The sequence below is a fragment of the Kwoniella shivajii genome, chromosome 9, assembly GCF_035658355.1.
Source record: "Kwoniella shivajii chromosome 9, complete sequence".
NCBI lineage: Eukaryota > Fungi > Basidiomycota > Tremellomycetes > Tremellales > Cryptococcaceae > Kwoniella > Kwoniella shivajii.
In genome coordinates, this window is record NC_085916.1 from 427601 (window position 1) to 443040 (window position 15440).

At 41.8% G+C, this 15440-nt stretch overlaps 6 protein-coding genes across 6 annotated transcripts; 3 read left to right on the plus strand and 3 right to left on the minus strand.

The window, feature by feature from the left end:
• Positions 1-5555: 5555 nt before the first annotated feature.
• On the minus strand, positions 5556-6185 carry IL334_006485 (uncharacterized protein; the record flags this gene model as incomplete). Its single annotated transcript, XM_062938187.1, has 3 exons — positions 5556-5588; positions 5698-5803; positions 5941-6185. The coding sequence occupies 3 exons, from the start codon at positions 6183-6185 to the stop codon at positions 5556-5558; spliced, it is 384 nt and encodes a 127-aa protein (XP_062794238.1).
• Positions 6186-6710: 525 nt separating this feature from the next.
• On the plus strand, positions 6711-8958 carry IL334_006486 (uncharacterized protein; the record flags this gene model as incomplete). Its single annotated transcript, XM_062938188.1, has 6 exons — positions 6711-6799; positions 6866-7694; positions 7763-8089; positions 8181-8344; positions 8431-8558; positions 8639-8958. 6 exons carry the CDS (start codon positions 6711-6713, stop codon positions 8956-8958), a joined length of 1857 nt encoding a protein of 618 aa, XP_062794239.1.
• Positions 8959-9248: 290 nt separating this feature from the next.
• On the minus strand, positions 9249-9788 carry IL334_006487 (uncharacterized protein; the record flags this gene model as incomplete). Its single annotated transcript, XM_062938189.1, has 2 exons — positions 9249-9394; positions 9533-9788. The coding sequence occupies 2 exons, from the start codon at positions 9786-9788 to the stop codon at positions 9249-9251; spliced, it is 402 nt and encodes a 133-aa protein (XP_062794240.1).
• Positions 9789-10141: 353 nt separating this feature from the next.
• On the minus strand, positions 10142-11970 carry IL334_006488 (uncharacterized protein; the record flags this gene model as incomplete). Its single annotated transcript, XM_062938190.1, has 6 exons — positions 10142-10748; positions 10914-11080; positions 11235-11390; positions 11488-11551; positions 11652-11819; positions 11939-11970. The coding sequence occupies 6 exons, from the start codon at positions 11968-11970 to the stop codon at positions 10142-10144; spliced, it is 1194 nt and encodes a 397-aa protein (XP_062794241.1).
• Positions 11971-12847: 877 nt separating this feature from the next.
• Positions 12848-13612, plus strand: IL334_006489 (uncharacterized protein; the record flags this gene model as incomplete). The annotated part of the gene is made up of 1 exon (XM_062938191.1): positions 12848-13612. The coding sequence occupies one exon, from the start codon at positions 12848-12850 to the stop codon at positions 13610-13612; it is 765 nt and encodes a 254-aa protein (XP_062794242.1).
• Positions 13613-14439: 827 nt separating this feature from the next.
• On the plus strand, positions 14440-15360 carry IL334_006490 (uncharacterized protein; the record flags this gene model as incomplete). Its single annotated transcript, XM_062938192.1, has 1 exon — positions 14440-15360. The coding sequence occupies one exon, from the start codon at positions 14440-14442 to the stop codon at positions 15358-15360; it is 921 nt and encodes a 306-aa protein (XP_062794243.1).
• Positions 15361-15440: the final 80 nt, after the last annotated feature.

Here is a 15440-nt window from a genome sequence, read left to right on the forward strand (position 1 = left end):
AAGAAAGTATTCTCCAGACACAGGTTTAATGAGATAATGAAAGGGAGTGGTCGAATTTAAAGACGAACGAAGAATGAAAGGGAGATATTCGACTGTGCAAGATATGATGGATGGAAATGAGAAGAATTGATGAGATCAATCAACGGAATATACCGTGGTCGATAAACAGATTGATCTGAAATTCTGATAACACGCCACGAAAGGACTAGTGAATGAACGAAGCAAAGATGTTGGAGCAAATGACAGAGAAGGGAAACAAAAAAGGCAGATGATTGATCGCCGAGTTCGCCTATCTCTTGGCCATCACAACACAGGATAAAGTGGAGCATATGTTGGTGTGTGATAGTGGAGACACGATCTGAACAGGTGATGTGTTTTTGGAAGGCGCAGTGAGACAGCAGAAGTGTGAAGATTGAAGACGGCGTAAAAGTCTGTGCGTGGGAACATGCTGAACAGGAGCAATAGAAGAAATGACAAGTGAAGGGGGGAAGGAAGAAGCAAGGAGGGGGAAGGGATGCGCAAGAGGGATTCTCTTCATGTGCCAGACGATATATGAAAACGAACGACAGAGAGAACACTCACTGGTTAATTCTTTTCAGTGTAGAAGAAAATCCAGTAAATTCTCAACGGTGTCCAACTAACAAAGAGACAGTCGGCATTATCGTAATGTATCGTTATAAGCGTTGGTGCGGCGTGCAGTTACAGTTGTTACAGTATGTCGATAGGGACCATGATACAATACGGTGAGAGGAATGAGAGATGAGAGATGAATCAATTGATCAGCTATCCTTATTCACTTGTTTATATCAATGAATGAGAAATGCAAGATGATGACAGGAGATGATGAAAAGACAGGGAGTGTGAAAGAACTGAAGACAGACAACACAGAACAAAAGTGACGTAGATGGTCCAAAAAGGGAAGGGAAAACAGAGAAGCATTCATGCGCACACACACACACACACAGGGTGTGTTTGGAAGTGAGCACAGACCTCCATCCAGAAATCCAGTCTCTTCCATCATGATCCTTTCGACGACGGCTAGGTCAGAAAGATCTCATTCCGAACTCGCGGAAGAGATGATGTGAGATTGAATGACACACAGGAAATGTAGACAAGACACAAGGAGGTAGGGGGAGTTGTAACGTTGGGCAATCAATGAAACGCAAGGAGAAAGTCACAAGGTCAAGGTAATAGATCACTTACAGAGGGTTATTGAGACTGGTCAAATAAACATGTAACAGGACAAGGACGAGTGATGTTGGAAGATCGTGAGAGGAGCGAGAGATGAAAGAGGTAAGATGAAGGAAGAAATCAACCAGCTGGTGTTCAGTGTATACTGAAAGTAAAGAAGGAGAATTCGTAAGCTGTGGGGCCAGAAAGTTTGAGTCGACCCTTCTCGGTTAAAGGCAAAGAGTGTAGTGATCAGATGATGAAAGATTTGAAAAGAGTGGTTTGAGATGGACTAAAGTACGATGGACTAAAGTACGAAATACGCTTCCTTCTTCAGACAAGGGAGAAAGGAAGCTTATGGTTGATAGGTTTGTCAGTCTCAGTAGAATGAGACAAGGTCGACGACGCGTTGGAAAGAAGTTGAAAAAAGCGATGTCCAGCACCTCTAACTTTCTTTCTCCCCAGCCGAAAAACGTTGATATAGCGAGAAGTAATGATCGTGCTTTGAAATGATAGTGAAAATGATAGTGACAAGAGACGGTAATATGATAACAAAAACAAAACAAGGAGGGGGCAGGTAATAGGAAGAAAGAAAAAATAATGGATATGAATGGTGAAAAGAATATCTCTTGAAAGTGGGAGTAATAAGCTGGTCCCCATAGAAAAGATGATTCAAGACATCGAAGCGCGTGGGTGCAGCGAAAGCAGAACGAAGAGCGAAAGGGGTTTGGTACTCACCTATAGGTAAATCTCAATCTCCCAATGCAAAGCTTCTGCCAGAATAGTGGTGTATAATCTAATCGAACAGTCCAGCTGTCTTTCTGCCCTTTACACTTTCTCCTCCGGAAATCCCACCTATTAGTGGGCTAGATGTTGATGGATGTCTCGAGTGATATACCGGATTTGGCACGACACTTTCTGAATCAAAATTTCCACTATTACTATATCTTTTCTAATTATCCAAAGTACAGTACTCGATCAAGTAAGACGAGAGATGCTGATTTTCGCGTTGAAGGTTGAAATGTTTACAGATTATTTCCCCTCGTTCTCCGGATTCAGATAATCTTGTTAATGAATGGGTTATGGTTGAATGAATTGAATAACTCTTTCGTAAACGGTGTGGAGAACTGGAGTAGTCTATTCAAATTTGGACTGGGGTATAAGTTACTCCTTTTTTTGGATGATGTATGTCTTACAAACGCGAAGTTTCAATTGAGATTGTTGATTCTGATAATATATCAAATCTATTTCTCTTTTGGTTGTTCTTTTCGTGTCGTGTTTCACGAAATGACTAACATGTAACTAATTACAGTAGAAGAAGGAATGTTGGTTGCGACGAATGATGTTAAGAGGTTGAATCTGAATCCCAAGATAGATCGTAAATGTATTGTTACCTTTTCTTTTGTTTCATATAGCAAGATATTGTCTACCCTGTTAAACCTGTTGAATTCGCTTGCTCGTCCCGTCTTGATCCTCGTCACCATCCAACAAAGTCCTATACCACCAATACGAGGTACTTCGTGCGCTCGGTCCGGCCGGATATCTTTTTGGCGATTTCCGCGGTGAAACAAGAAGGTGTCGACGGTTGATGAACTATGGGATATGGGATATAGGATGATGATGTAAGCCAGGAATGGATGTGTCGAAATCCAAAGTTTGAAAGTGCGTGTAAAATTTGGGGGATGGGGTAATTAAGCGTGAGAATAATTGAGGATTATCTTCCAAAATAACCTTGGCGGATGATGAAGTCTCTAGAGTATTTGACTTGAGGTCCAAATCCAGTCCCAGTTCTCTTTCGTTGTAAGTTTGACAAGCTATACAGGATGGGACGAGAGATGAGTTAGCGTGTGAACATGTGTCGTGGGCGGAGGTTTAGGGGAAACAAATGGAGTAAGCTGAGCTGACGAATATTATAAATATTATAAAACCATAAAGTCTGAGAAAAAAAAATAAAAACCAACGTGCCTTTTGATGAAGAGATAATCAATATACTCACAAAGTTATCAAGAACTCCAGATCTCACTACCTTGCTTGTTCGTTGTATTCAATCCGCTGATTTTGTTGATTATACTTGTAACTCCCACTATTCTATTCTATTCTATGCTATGCTAGTCCCAATGCTACTCGTACAGCTAGACTGTGGTGTTCGACTTGGTGCTAATTCTTTCCCTTCTATCTCCACCTTTCTCTCTACTGACACTTTGAATCCGAAAGGCCGGTCTTGAGACTCGTACAGCAGGATGCAGAACCAAAAAAGCTTACGTCGTTATTTCCTTGATTTTTACTTTCAACCAAAAGTCGGATTTAGACGTGGGAAAAATTAATAGAAAGGCTCGCCCGCCGATACGCGATTGTTGCCGATAAAAATCCTTTCAGGTATATAACTATAAATATATATGAAGATATATCTGGTTTGAAGCTGACTTGGCCAGAAAGAGAATTAACTATGTTTGAAAACGTTGTCCTAAACAACCCAAATCTAACTGCTTGGTATCGTAATAATGCACATGCAATGATCAAAAGGAATTTCGACCTGTATCGGTCGGTATATAATAATAAGAAATAAGAAACGGTAACTTAAATTCACCTACAGGTATTCGATTTTCACTATACATTCCAGCGATCATGACCATATACCAAATGCCCACGTTTACATTACTATTCCTAACTTCTCAATTCTACATGATAGTAGAATATCCCTTCATTGCATGTTAGTCAGTCCCTTGACTCTGAATCAATACTTTGTTGCCTATTCGGCTTGGAATCCCTCTGGAAAAAACGTAATTCCTGTTAAACTGTTATAGCATCTGAAGGTAAGGCGGAAATGACCGATACACAAAAGGGAACAGGAGACAGGAAACAGGGGAGGAATAAGAAAAAGTACGCCACTTCCACTTCTTTGGGTCTCCTATGAATCTCCTCGATGAAGAAGGTTTGCTGATTTTGCAAAGGAATAAGCCATTAGTGTTAGGAAGTCAGGAATGATATGTCAAGAGAAAACTGTAATTCTATCGTTTCTCTTGCGGTCCCTGGAGAATGTCAGAATGCCTGCATGATAGCTCATCGTGTCATGAGCATGTAGGTGAACACGTATTCCCTTCAACTGCAACTGCTTAAATTCCTTATATTTTATTTACTTTGCAAGACAACGATACGAACGAGTGACTTGATACCTGCCAAGTACATCATGCATTACGGTATCTCAACGGGAAGGAAAGTCTCTAAATGCTGGCACCGCTCGTAAAGATCTGAAGCCTACCATCCCTAATATTAAGGCATGTCTCGTTTCTCTTGTAAAGTACCCAGGTCCTGGAAGAGTTACCGTCGATCACTTGAGTACTTTGTAAGCACGAAGACATTTCTGCCTTTCCAGACTATCATTAGATCTCGTAGGCAATGTCGTTCCAATCAGAGCTGTAGAGATCTGCAAGGGATCAAGGGGTAGTACGACATCGATGGCTTTAGAGGATTTTATAACGTAAAATATGTACTATTCTATATGATCAATTAACCTGCACTGAAGAATGATTCCCACTCCAGTCAAGATCCCAAATGCTCAGTGTGTATCTAGTCAATCGACCTTGTCCAGGTTCACGTGATATTCAGCGCCGCCAAGACTTCTGTTAAGGTAGGACCAATTCGGGTTTGCGAAGTGGTATGACATTCATCAAGGAGATCCGATGGTAGGTTTGAATGAGGAGCTCCTTCAGTCTCTCCCTGATTAATTCCTCACTGTAAAGAACGAAGGAAGTGGAGTGAAATTCTCATATGGTTATCTCAAAGATCGACAAATCGGAATATAACGAAGCAGAAAGGTAAGAGGTCTGATATTCATCGTGATACAATAGGAACCCAGATCTGGACAGGTGTGCGTGGGAGGACTAATGTTAAATCGCCGTGAGGAGATCCGGGAAGGATGGAATATAGATCTGTTATATATCAACCCCATGATTGGATGAGAGATGAAGCAAAGGAACGATATGTGATTGATTGAGCGTTGGAAAAAGATAGAATGACAACCGAGTAATCATGGAAGGATCCAATTCCATGGAAATCAGCGACTCTATGATTGAGAATGGAAGAGGAGACTCGAGAATCAATCGAACACAGTTTCTATGTCTTGATTATCTAGTAAGCAAGCCTTGCTTGAATAACTCACACTGATCTGTGAGTCATAATCTCAACCGGGAGGACGATCTCATGCTGTAAACCGGTATGATCTGCTTCACCTTATTGAGTAAAGCGAACATATGTCTGATCATTGGACGGCACTTCTTTAGAATAGATACCAGGGATGCATGTTTTACAGTACTGTACATTCTCCTTTCCTATCGTACATCGAGTAGCACCAAGAAAGGAAGGAGATATATCGAATAGTGTTTGATCTATCCATTGATCTTCTTTGTTCTTCCCATTCGCTATGAGCATTAAACCATATCAGCATTGATTCCAAAGATTCCCACAGCATGAGTATTGACTCCAAATAGAGATGTCATTCTTGAGCATCGCTAGATATACAGGACTTACCTTTTTCATCCTTTGTAGTTTCTTGGCTGACATCTTAGCTCTCATTTCTTCCATTCTTTGTCTTTCAGCAACTCTTTCTCTTCTCTCTTTGATAGCGGTCACTTTCCTGTCACATCAAAACAGAAGATGGGAATGTCATCAGCGTGATCCCTCTTGACGTGATCGTGCCTCTTGTCGAAACTTATGGACATGTAGCCAAGTCGGGCAGAGGGACGAGCGAGAGGAAGTTGGAAATCTACTTACCTATCCTTTTCAGCTTGTTTATCATCTTTCAATTCTTTTTCAACAGCTTTCATGGATTCTTGTTGTCTATCTTTCTCTCTTCTTTTCTCATATGGAGTTTTGACAGCGTTTGAGATGTAAGACCTTTTCAAAGCTGTTTTTTCACCTTTATGAGCTTTTCCAGGTGTCCGACCATTCCTCGATGCTGCCACCGATACTAGTACCGGTGCAGTGGATGAAGAAGCGACAGGAGCGGAGTCTGACATGATGAGATTATACTGAATGTATCCTATGTACGATCGAGGCAGAATCCAATTAGCATGGATATATTCAGGTGAACTGGTATAGCAAAAGGAAAAAAAACCAAAAAATCAATCGCAAAGCAAAATCATATGGAGATGAGGGGGATAACTCCGGCTGCCACGTGCTGGTTTCTTCAAGGCACGTATCAGTTTTGGGAACATGGTGAATTCAGGGTAAAAATCCCATGAGATTTAGCAGGTTGAACGACAAGCCACTTTAGATAAAAGAAGTACTCTTCCATTCTTACTTTGAATTCTTGATATCCATTCCTTTGTTACATCGCTAGTTCATATCGATCCATCTCATCTTGTCATCATCGCCTTGTAGGCTTTCGCTAGACTCATCTCTCCCTTGCTGTGTAAGGTCTCCGAAAGATCGTTTCTTGTCATACTTTATATTCCTGTAAACACTCGGCTGGTCCGTCAACGTACAAACTTATCCTTATCCATCAATAAATATCACTCATCGAAGTGAAAATACCCATAATTATGTCTTCTACAACTGCAACTCCAAGAAAAAGAAAGTTGAGTATAGGTGCTGAGACACCTAGAACGTCAAAAGCAAAAGGAAGATCTGGGTAAGTTAAAACAAACCGCTACATAATAAAATCGTTCAAAGCTGAATAAGTATCTTGGTTGAATAGTATACCTACACCTAATCCTCCATTGGTACCATTCCCTACACCACCTCATACTCGAACGAGAAAGACTGTCAAGTATGCTGAACCTGTTGTTGAACAACCTATCGCTTTATCATCCTCATCTAAACCATCCATATCTTCCTCTTCGATAGGAGACAATCTTCCACCTCATTTACAAACGTTACTGAACTTACATCGGTCATTCAACCTTGCACTTTCATTATACATCGCCACTCATCCTCCTGTCTTACCACCTCATCCTCCATCAGCAACCAGTGTTCCTTTACCCAACTTGACCAACTTCTTAGCACTGAAAGAGACGGTAGAAAGGACCTCGGGTAGACGATTCGGTTTGCAAGAATTAGGTAGATTAGCTTGGGTTTGGTCATGGGATGGAAAATCTCTACCTGATGAGAAAGCTATAAGTGAAAGAAACAAAAAAGCAATGATAGATGAAGATAATCCTTTCCTCGTATCATCCACCTCTTCTCCTTCTTCCTCTTCCGTCAACCCTATGTCGTCAACCTCTACTACGGTACACGATATTGGATCTGGACAAATACAAGGATTGAGTTATCTGATTACTCCAACAAGAACACTTGATCCGAATACAGGAAGAAGAGTTTATACTCATGGTTTGGGTATCGAATTGGAACTGAGAAAGGGAGAAACGAGACAGGTACTATTGGGAGGTGCGGAAGGTGGAATCGGTAATAAAGGTCAAGGTGGTGGTGTAGGTGCTATAGGAAGATGGAATACCAATGGTGATATGAGGGAGGAAATTTTCAAAGAAAGATTAGAGAAATGGGTTACACTGAATGGGGGATATGAGGTAAGCTTCCCATCACGACCTCGAAGGGAAGAAAGCGACTCAAGCTCACAAAGCCAAAAACCAATTAGCCACCACCCAAATCCATTTTACCTACTCCGACAACATCAGAAACCTCCACTCGATCTTCAATACCGCCAATTCCCCTATTACCTTTACCTCATCTCCCTTCATCGACCCTCCTACCCTCCGCAAACTTGTTTTCAAACTTCTCTTCTCCCTCTTCTTCCTCGGTCACATCAACACCCAAAAAGACTCATTCGACTCCATCGACCGATTCCCCCAAGACAGCAGGACTGTCTGATCCGTTCGAACTGAGTGATGACAAAGATGAGAAGAAAGGGAAAGTGATCAGGCCTGGTTCAGTAGAGGATAGGAGGCAGGCGATGATGGACAGGGTGAGTACTTGGAATCCACATCTGTTTGGTCGATATCATGAAAAAATATGTTTTAAACGAATGTCTATCTCTTACATTTTCATTTTCCCAGATAAAAGCTCGTTCTGGAAATGGTAAAAATCCCATGTCGACTTTAGGCTCATCAGCAGGTGTCTTCGGTAGAGGCAATTCTTTGTCTGCTGCAGGGCAGCACGAAGAGCTCAAACGAAGATCGACGTTAAGTAGACTAGAAAGTATAGCAGAGGGAGTATGGATGTGAGTTTGTTGCTCTCTTCCAGTTTCATTTCGCGTTGACAAATTGCTATTTGATTTTGCAAAACTGATAAACTTTGTCAATTCAGGATGTTCTCTGCTCCTTCACCTGGACCCAACACACTACCTAGTGCACCTAGAGGAAGACGGAAGGCTATACCAATGATGGAAGTTGCGGAAGTGATAGTCAAGAGCTCCAAAACTCCCATTTCGAGTGGTGAGTGGATATAATCATCGATCTGATCATTTTATCAGCACAAATCAGAAGCTGACGGAGGTCTGAACATGATGTTATAGCGGAAGCTCAAGCATCTCTTCAACTACTCACGGAGCTATGTCCCTTCTTTTTGACAGTCAAGATAATAGGTAAACAAGAATGGTTAGAAATGCCTTCATCAGTGGCCGCACCACCATCACCCGGATCAAGCGTAACGACAGCTCAACCTCCTTTCACCAATCAAGTTGCAAGTAGTGGTAGATTAGCTCCTCCTTCACCTTCTACCCCATCGCGCGCCGCAGGGTTGGAATTGGCTGGACCTGCTAGTCCTGGCAGAGTGAGACGAGTTGGCGGTCTAAGGGAAGTGAGAGAGAGGATAAGAAGAGAATTGGGGGAATAGACTGAAGATTGTACAAGGAAGAAAGAAGTAAAGAAATACCAGAAGGAGTAGTACTAGGTTATCTGCAATGCATATTTAATCTTGTTGTATCGGGTCCATCTGTTTTCTAAGCGTAATTTGAGGCATGTTTTGACACGAATTGGTGTCAAACTCTCGTCTGATCCATATACAATTTCATCCTTCGAATTCTATCAGACCATGATCACTATGGCGTTGGGTATATGCTCATTATGCTGGGTATGAACTATGTGATGAGCGAGTTGTTAGGTGGAGTTATGATTTAATTATCGCTATTTTCGATCAACCATCCTGACACTGATTGGAGGTTTATCTTCTATTTTATCATCTTGAAGTACGTTTCTATCAATCAGCAAACCTGCTATTCCAACTGTTCCTACAACGAGACCAAAGATGATCCTTGCGTTTGGAGCTAAAGCTATTGTTGATCATTCACCATACAGTGTTATATCAGCTTACTTGTCCATAGTTACGAGTATAGATCACTTGACTTTATCTTGAATTGACGCGATAAACCAACGAGTGATGGATCAGATTTGGAAGAAGGGATGCTCACATCTAAAAGATTGAAACAAGCTTTTACCTCTTCCTTTCAACTCTGCGTTTGAATTCGAAGTCGAGTTCATATTCATATTTATACCTGACACCGTGGAGGATCCGGAAGAAGAAGCCGAAGTGAGATTTACAGGTTGAAGCGCAGATGCTCTAGCTGAACGAGCTATTGGTCCAGGTAAAATAGGTTTACGGTTTGGTTTACTCGATGTCCGAGGTGATAAAGCCTCTAAAGCCGGTTTGCCTGGTCTTTGGGACATCGTGGGCCGCTCGAAAAAGGTGAAGATTGCGGTCTGAATTATCAATGATGAGTGAAAGTGAAAGAAGGATAAATGGGAAAACTCATTCCAGTTGGTGTAAAGATGGGTTATCGCTTTGATCCGAAGAATGAGGTAGAATAGGCCGGTTACGTAAATAATTACAGTTTTGTTGATATCATTGCGGATGGGATTCAAGCAGAGAATCAACGCCAGACAGTCATACATATCTCAATCATGATCATACAAACAAACAAAAGGTACAGGAAAGCGTACACAACATGTGGTATACAAGAGTATAAATTAAGTTTCAAGGCCAAATACAGCTATACATGATGTGTGAAGGGATTCTCCTTTTATTCGGCTTTAGGTCTTCCAGCAGTATTGTTAGCATGTGGTGTGGATGGTGAAGGTGAACCTCCCCATCCCCACCAACTACTGGTTCTCCTTTGATCCATGACTGGTCTTTGAGTACTGGTATTTGCACCTTCAGCTTCTTCTCGTAGGATCTGTTCATAACCTTCATTAGATAATCTACCATTACTATTATTCCTAGAATTTGAATTAGAGTTTGAATGAAGTGATAATGAATCTTCTGAATTACTCGAGATTGACGTGGGTCTAGGTTGAGAACTGTTGATTGATCTATTAAATCGAGCTGAAGCTTGAGCTAATTCAGGATTAACAATTGGATAACCACCCCCCACTCCAACTCCGACTCCGATTCCACCTCCACCAGAATTTGACGTAGCATGCTGGTAAGTGCGAGAACGAAGTGTTGAATCTGATGGTGAAGATCGGACTCCGGGTGTAGGAATTGGAATTGGCATAGACATTGATTCTGGGATTTGTTCGGCCCTATCTCGTGTGTTTCGCTGAGATGAACCTGAGCTTGAAGATCGAGTTTGACTTTGGGCAGAAGCTGCTGCTGCTGACAAAGCAGATAAAGCTACGGGCATGTAGCTAAAATGGAACGCAAAATCAATATGTGGGGTTTTCGATGACTGAAAGTATGTATGATAGATGAATGAAAGTATGTATGATAGATGAATGAAAGTATGTATGATAGATGAATGAAAGTATGTATGATAGATGAATGAAAATGATTATGTATAAATGATGACTCACTGTCCGGCATAACGAGTGACCAAACCATACATCTGTTGAATCGCTCCAGAAGCTGGATCTTGTAGAGTAGGAGGCTGTTGAACTCCCGGAACATCGAATCCTTGTACTTCTCCTCCGTAGTGTCCACTTTGGTTCGGAAAAGATTCATGTCCAGCAGGAAGCACGATCTGCAATCGATGATGGGAATGTGAGCTATCAGTATGAATATCTTTTCATCCCTTCTTTCTGCTCGCGATCAATAGATAACGCGCTCGATGCGATTCACTGAAGGACGAGGGGAGTGTGATGACGGAAAGGTAGAAGGTGAGAAGCTGTACTCACATTGAGTTGAGCTTTGATTTTCTCCCAACACCAACCCATGCCACCTGCCAAAGCAGTTGAAGCTCTACTTCTGAGACTGGCTAAGAAAGCGTCGATATCCGATTCGTGTTCATGGAAGAAAGGAGCCAAGTGATTATTGTATATGTACGATGATCCCTGTATACAATCGAATCGAATATCCAAACGTGAGCAAAGGGAACGAAGCTGTTTGCGAGGCTGTATGAAAAGAGTATTGATAGATGTTTTGACTTACCTCGGATTGAGGCAGGGATAAATAAAGGAATATAAGTGTTTTGATAAGACTGTAGAATGGGAGCCTATTGGTAAAATAACAAATGAGAACATGCATCAGCAAGATGAGAATCACTGTAACAGATAAAGACGTAAAATGGTCCCTTGAGGTGAATGGTTGCTTACCAAGTAAAAGTCCATCCTAACAGACTTTCAATCGCAGTCCAAGTCCCAACTACGGCCCAATACATTAACCATCTTTCAACTTGAATCATCGCTTCGGGAGACGAATCAGGATGGAGTGATAAAGCTTTGTATGATGCATATGCAGGATAAAGGTAGGAGCATATATGACTATGTTCGTCATTGCCATCCTGTCAGTCAGTACTAGCGGCAATACAATGGAAGCTTGTGTGAGACGTGAGATGTGAGATGTTGACTGGAAAAGGAGAGGAGAGCGGATTTGAACTTACCAGCTCCATCTCGAAAGAAGTGCAATCAACATGATGGGTGGTCGCACTAATGCACGAGATTAATAACAGCCAAAAGGTGTTCTGTTATGAAGATAGAATGTGATGTGAGTGAGGTTATACAAAGAATGATAACAGTCTGGTAATAGATATGGAATGACCAAGTGACCAAATTCACTGGATGTCTCGGAACCATGAAACCGACACACCAGTGACCGAGTGGCGAAAAAGAAAAGAACTCACCCCATCTGTAATATGTGGCGGTACGATAATGATGGCTCATGCGTACCCGATATCACATAATCGCTCTGCATCAAGACATGTAGATGTTGTTTAGAGAAGATTTTGGAAGTAATGTGATATATGATGTCGTATCCAAGAGTGGGATCGAGTGAATTCACTGGACTCAACTATGAAATGATCACATTCAGCATCATTTACAAGTCTGGAAGATGTTGCCACTTCCCTTCGGATCTGTGTATAGCAAGGTCAGAGTCCTCAAACCTCATCACCATCATACGAGCAGTATATTATTATAGCAGAAAACCAACGTGTAATGTCGTAAACTCCCCCTTTCATCTACGCTACGTCATCGCGAAAGAGAAGAACATTACGCTCATATGTCAACTTCCCATACGCGCATATAAGAAGCTTCGCCTAATGTATAGTTCAGCTTTATGGAGAATTGCCATAGATTTCTAGCTTTCGATTCACTTATACATCTATCGACATAAGTGATATATCTCTCGGTGCTCCTTCCAGATCTCTCTGGAATCATATAGGAACGCTCAATCGTTTTTCTTCATTTGTCCCACTCAAACAAATTGATGTTGCCAGCTCATTACAGCCCGCTTCCATACAACGATCAACACTTGAGGCTGCACTGAAACCAAAAGAAGTTTCTTAGAGCCTATGAGCCAAGTTAGAATCAACGGGGATACTGTTCACGTCACAATCGCACCATATCTAGGTGGTAAAGGTACTTCCATTCCTGAGATATCAGAAATGACACTTACCCTCCCCGGTTTTCATAAAGAGAAGGAAGCGGCTTTGCAAGCAGTGCAGGCGATATTGAAAGCTGAATGCAAGATACCGTTGCAAGGTATAATTTCAATGGATTATTCTCGAATCCCAGAAACGAAAAGTATTGATGATGAATGCGAAGCTATCATGTATTCTAGAACAAATCGTTCTCCCAACGTCAACAGCATTCAAAAAGGAGAAGGAGAAGGTATAAAGTATGAAGGAACTTTTGATGTTTATTCTGGTAAAGTCAAACTTGGTGGTCATAGAGAAATCATGAGTCAAGCTTCAGCATTAACAGAATTACTCATTCCATCGATAAACGAGTCTGCGTTGTTTAAAGTTTGCGGGCAAGTCAATTCATACCTCATCAAACGATCTACTCATCAGGATCCTGAATTCCTTTTCAGTATGCAGAAATCTGGTCGTCCAGTAGAAATCACTCTGACAGATGAGGAGGGTCACGAACACAATATTTCTGAAAAGCGAATGATAACCACAAACAATCTGAATCGTTGTGATACTCGCATTCCTACTTCACAAGATTCGAAGGGCTTCTACAGCTGGAGTACCATTAGATATATGCCTACTGGTAACACGGTGATTCAGCACCATCGAGTTGTTGATCCAGTAAACACTGGTTCCCAGTTTTAGATTCCATACCTCATAGCTGAGGGTGTTATCTAAATCGGAAGTAGTGACGAGTTCGGTAGATTGCGGTGGTAATCAACGACTGCTCAGATTATCTTACTGTTGTGTTGCTATTGGCAGTCTATGGAGATTACCTAGCATATAGATATGATCGATCATGATACTTAGAATGCGATGTGCGTGAATGTGTATACTGTGTGCACCGCGACATAGTGGGAAAACAATCATCGACTAAAGGATTCGTACAGTCTACAAATGTGGCGATGTTGTGCACTAAAGGTATATGGCAACAAGGATCGATCAGCATGAGCTATGCGGGCGCAAGACCAATGAAGATACATGCCTGTAGTGGGATTTAGAGGTATCAAAAATAGAACAAAGCGGTAGGTCTTGAGAAGAGGTAAATGGTAGCTGACTCGGGTGATACGTCACACAATTTCGTTGGAAAAGGTAATGTGTCTGCTTGACCCTTTTATGTATACAGCATTCTTAGACAGGTCGCCGGACGTCGACTTCGACTTCGCCGATTAGAAAGGATGCCGAAATGTATAAGGATATCGGCCAAATAGACATTGGAAGACTATGAAAGGGAAAAATTCGAAGTGGGTATTCTTTGTGCTCTCCATTGAACTGCTAGCTGTGCCCAAAGGTCACTCAGAAAGATGGCTGACTTCTTTGATATCATTCGTCGTTTTACCATACAAAGAGCCCATTCACTTTTGTTTCTCTCAGTCCCATTCACATCCACAATCGTCTCAACTCCTCAATTTCAACATAATACAGCTTATATTGGCAGTCATATCGGTTCCTCTTAAACAGCTTCAACAACAATGAACGATACATCTCGACAAAACCCAACTTTCCGTGCCGACCAATCTTGGAAGCACCTAGGTAAATTCGATCGTTACACCGTCAAAAAGCCAATTGACGAGGGCGATACCCGAACAAACTCTATTATCAAAGTATATCATGTATCTGCTGCATCAGGTGAAAACCAAACCGAGGAAGAGTTTTTACAGTCGATGAGACAGGTTACAACCAATGATGATACTTTACACATCACGTTCGCCTCTCCTGTAGGAGGCAAAGGCTCCTCCATCCCCAGGTTCTCAGAGATCACCCTCACCATCCCTGATCTTCATATCAACAAAGAAGATGCCTCACGAACTTTGACTAACAAATTAATATCTGAAGGGAAATCTCCACTTAATGGTATCAGATTTTCAGACCATTCTCAAATTCCACAAACGCATACTACCGATGAATGTGACGGTATAGCATATTCTCGAGTTTTACGTGAACGTGATTCCGAGACCGAACTTCAGAAAGATCTCAACTATCAGAGTACTTTTGATGTTTATTCTGGTAGAGTCAGACTCACAGGACCCCACAGGGGTGTTATGGCGCTAGCTTCAGCATCAACAGATTTACTTATTCCTTACATCAAGAGCTCTAGATTGCAAGAAGTGTATGGACAGGTGGAGTCATTCCCCATTGGGCGATCAACTTCTGGCGCTGCTCGAGATTCTCCATATATTCTTAGTATGCAGAAATCCAGCTGTCCCTTCACTATTACTGTCACAGATACCGATGGAACACATTATGACGAAGAGCGCATGATTGCCACATCCAGTCTGGACCGACACGACACTCGTCTTCTTGCGTCCGAAGATACAAAAGGTCTTTGTAGTTGGAGTGCCGTCGCACTAAGCGATGATGGCAATACATTGACTCAGCATTATCGGATTTGAGTCCGACTCAGCTGATGGAAGACCTTAGCCTCCATGAATGAAGCTCACGTCCTTTTTAGACTTGAATAGGTTCGAGGCCT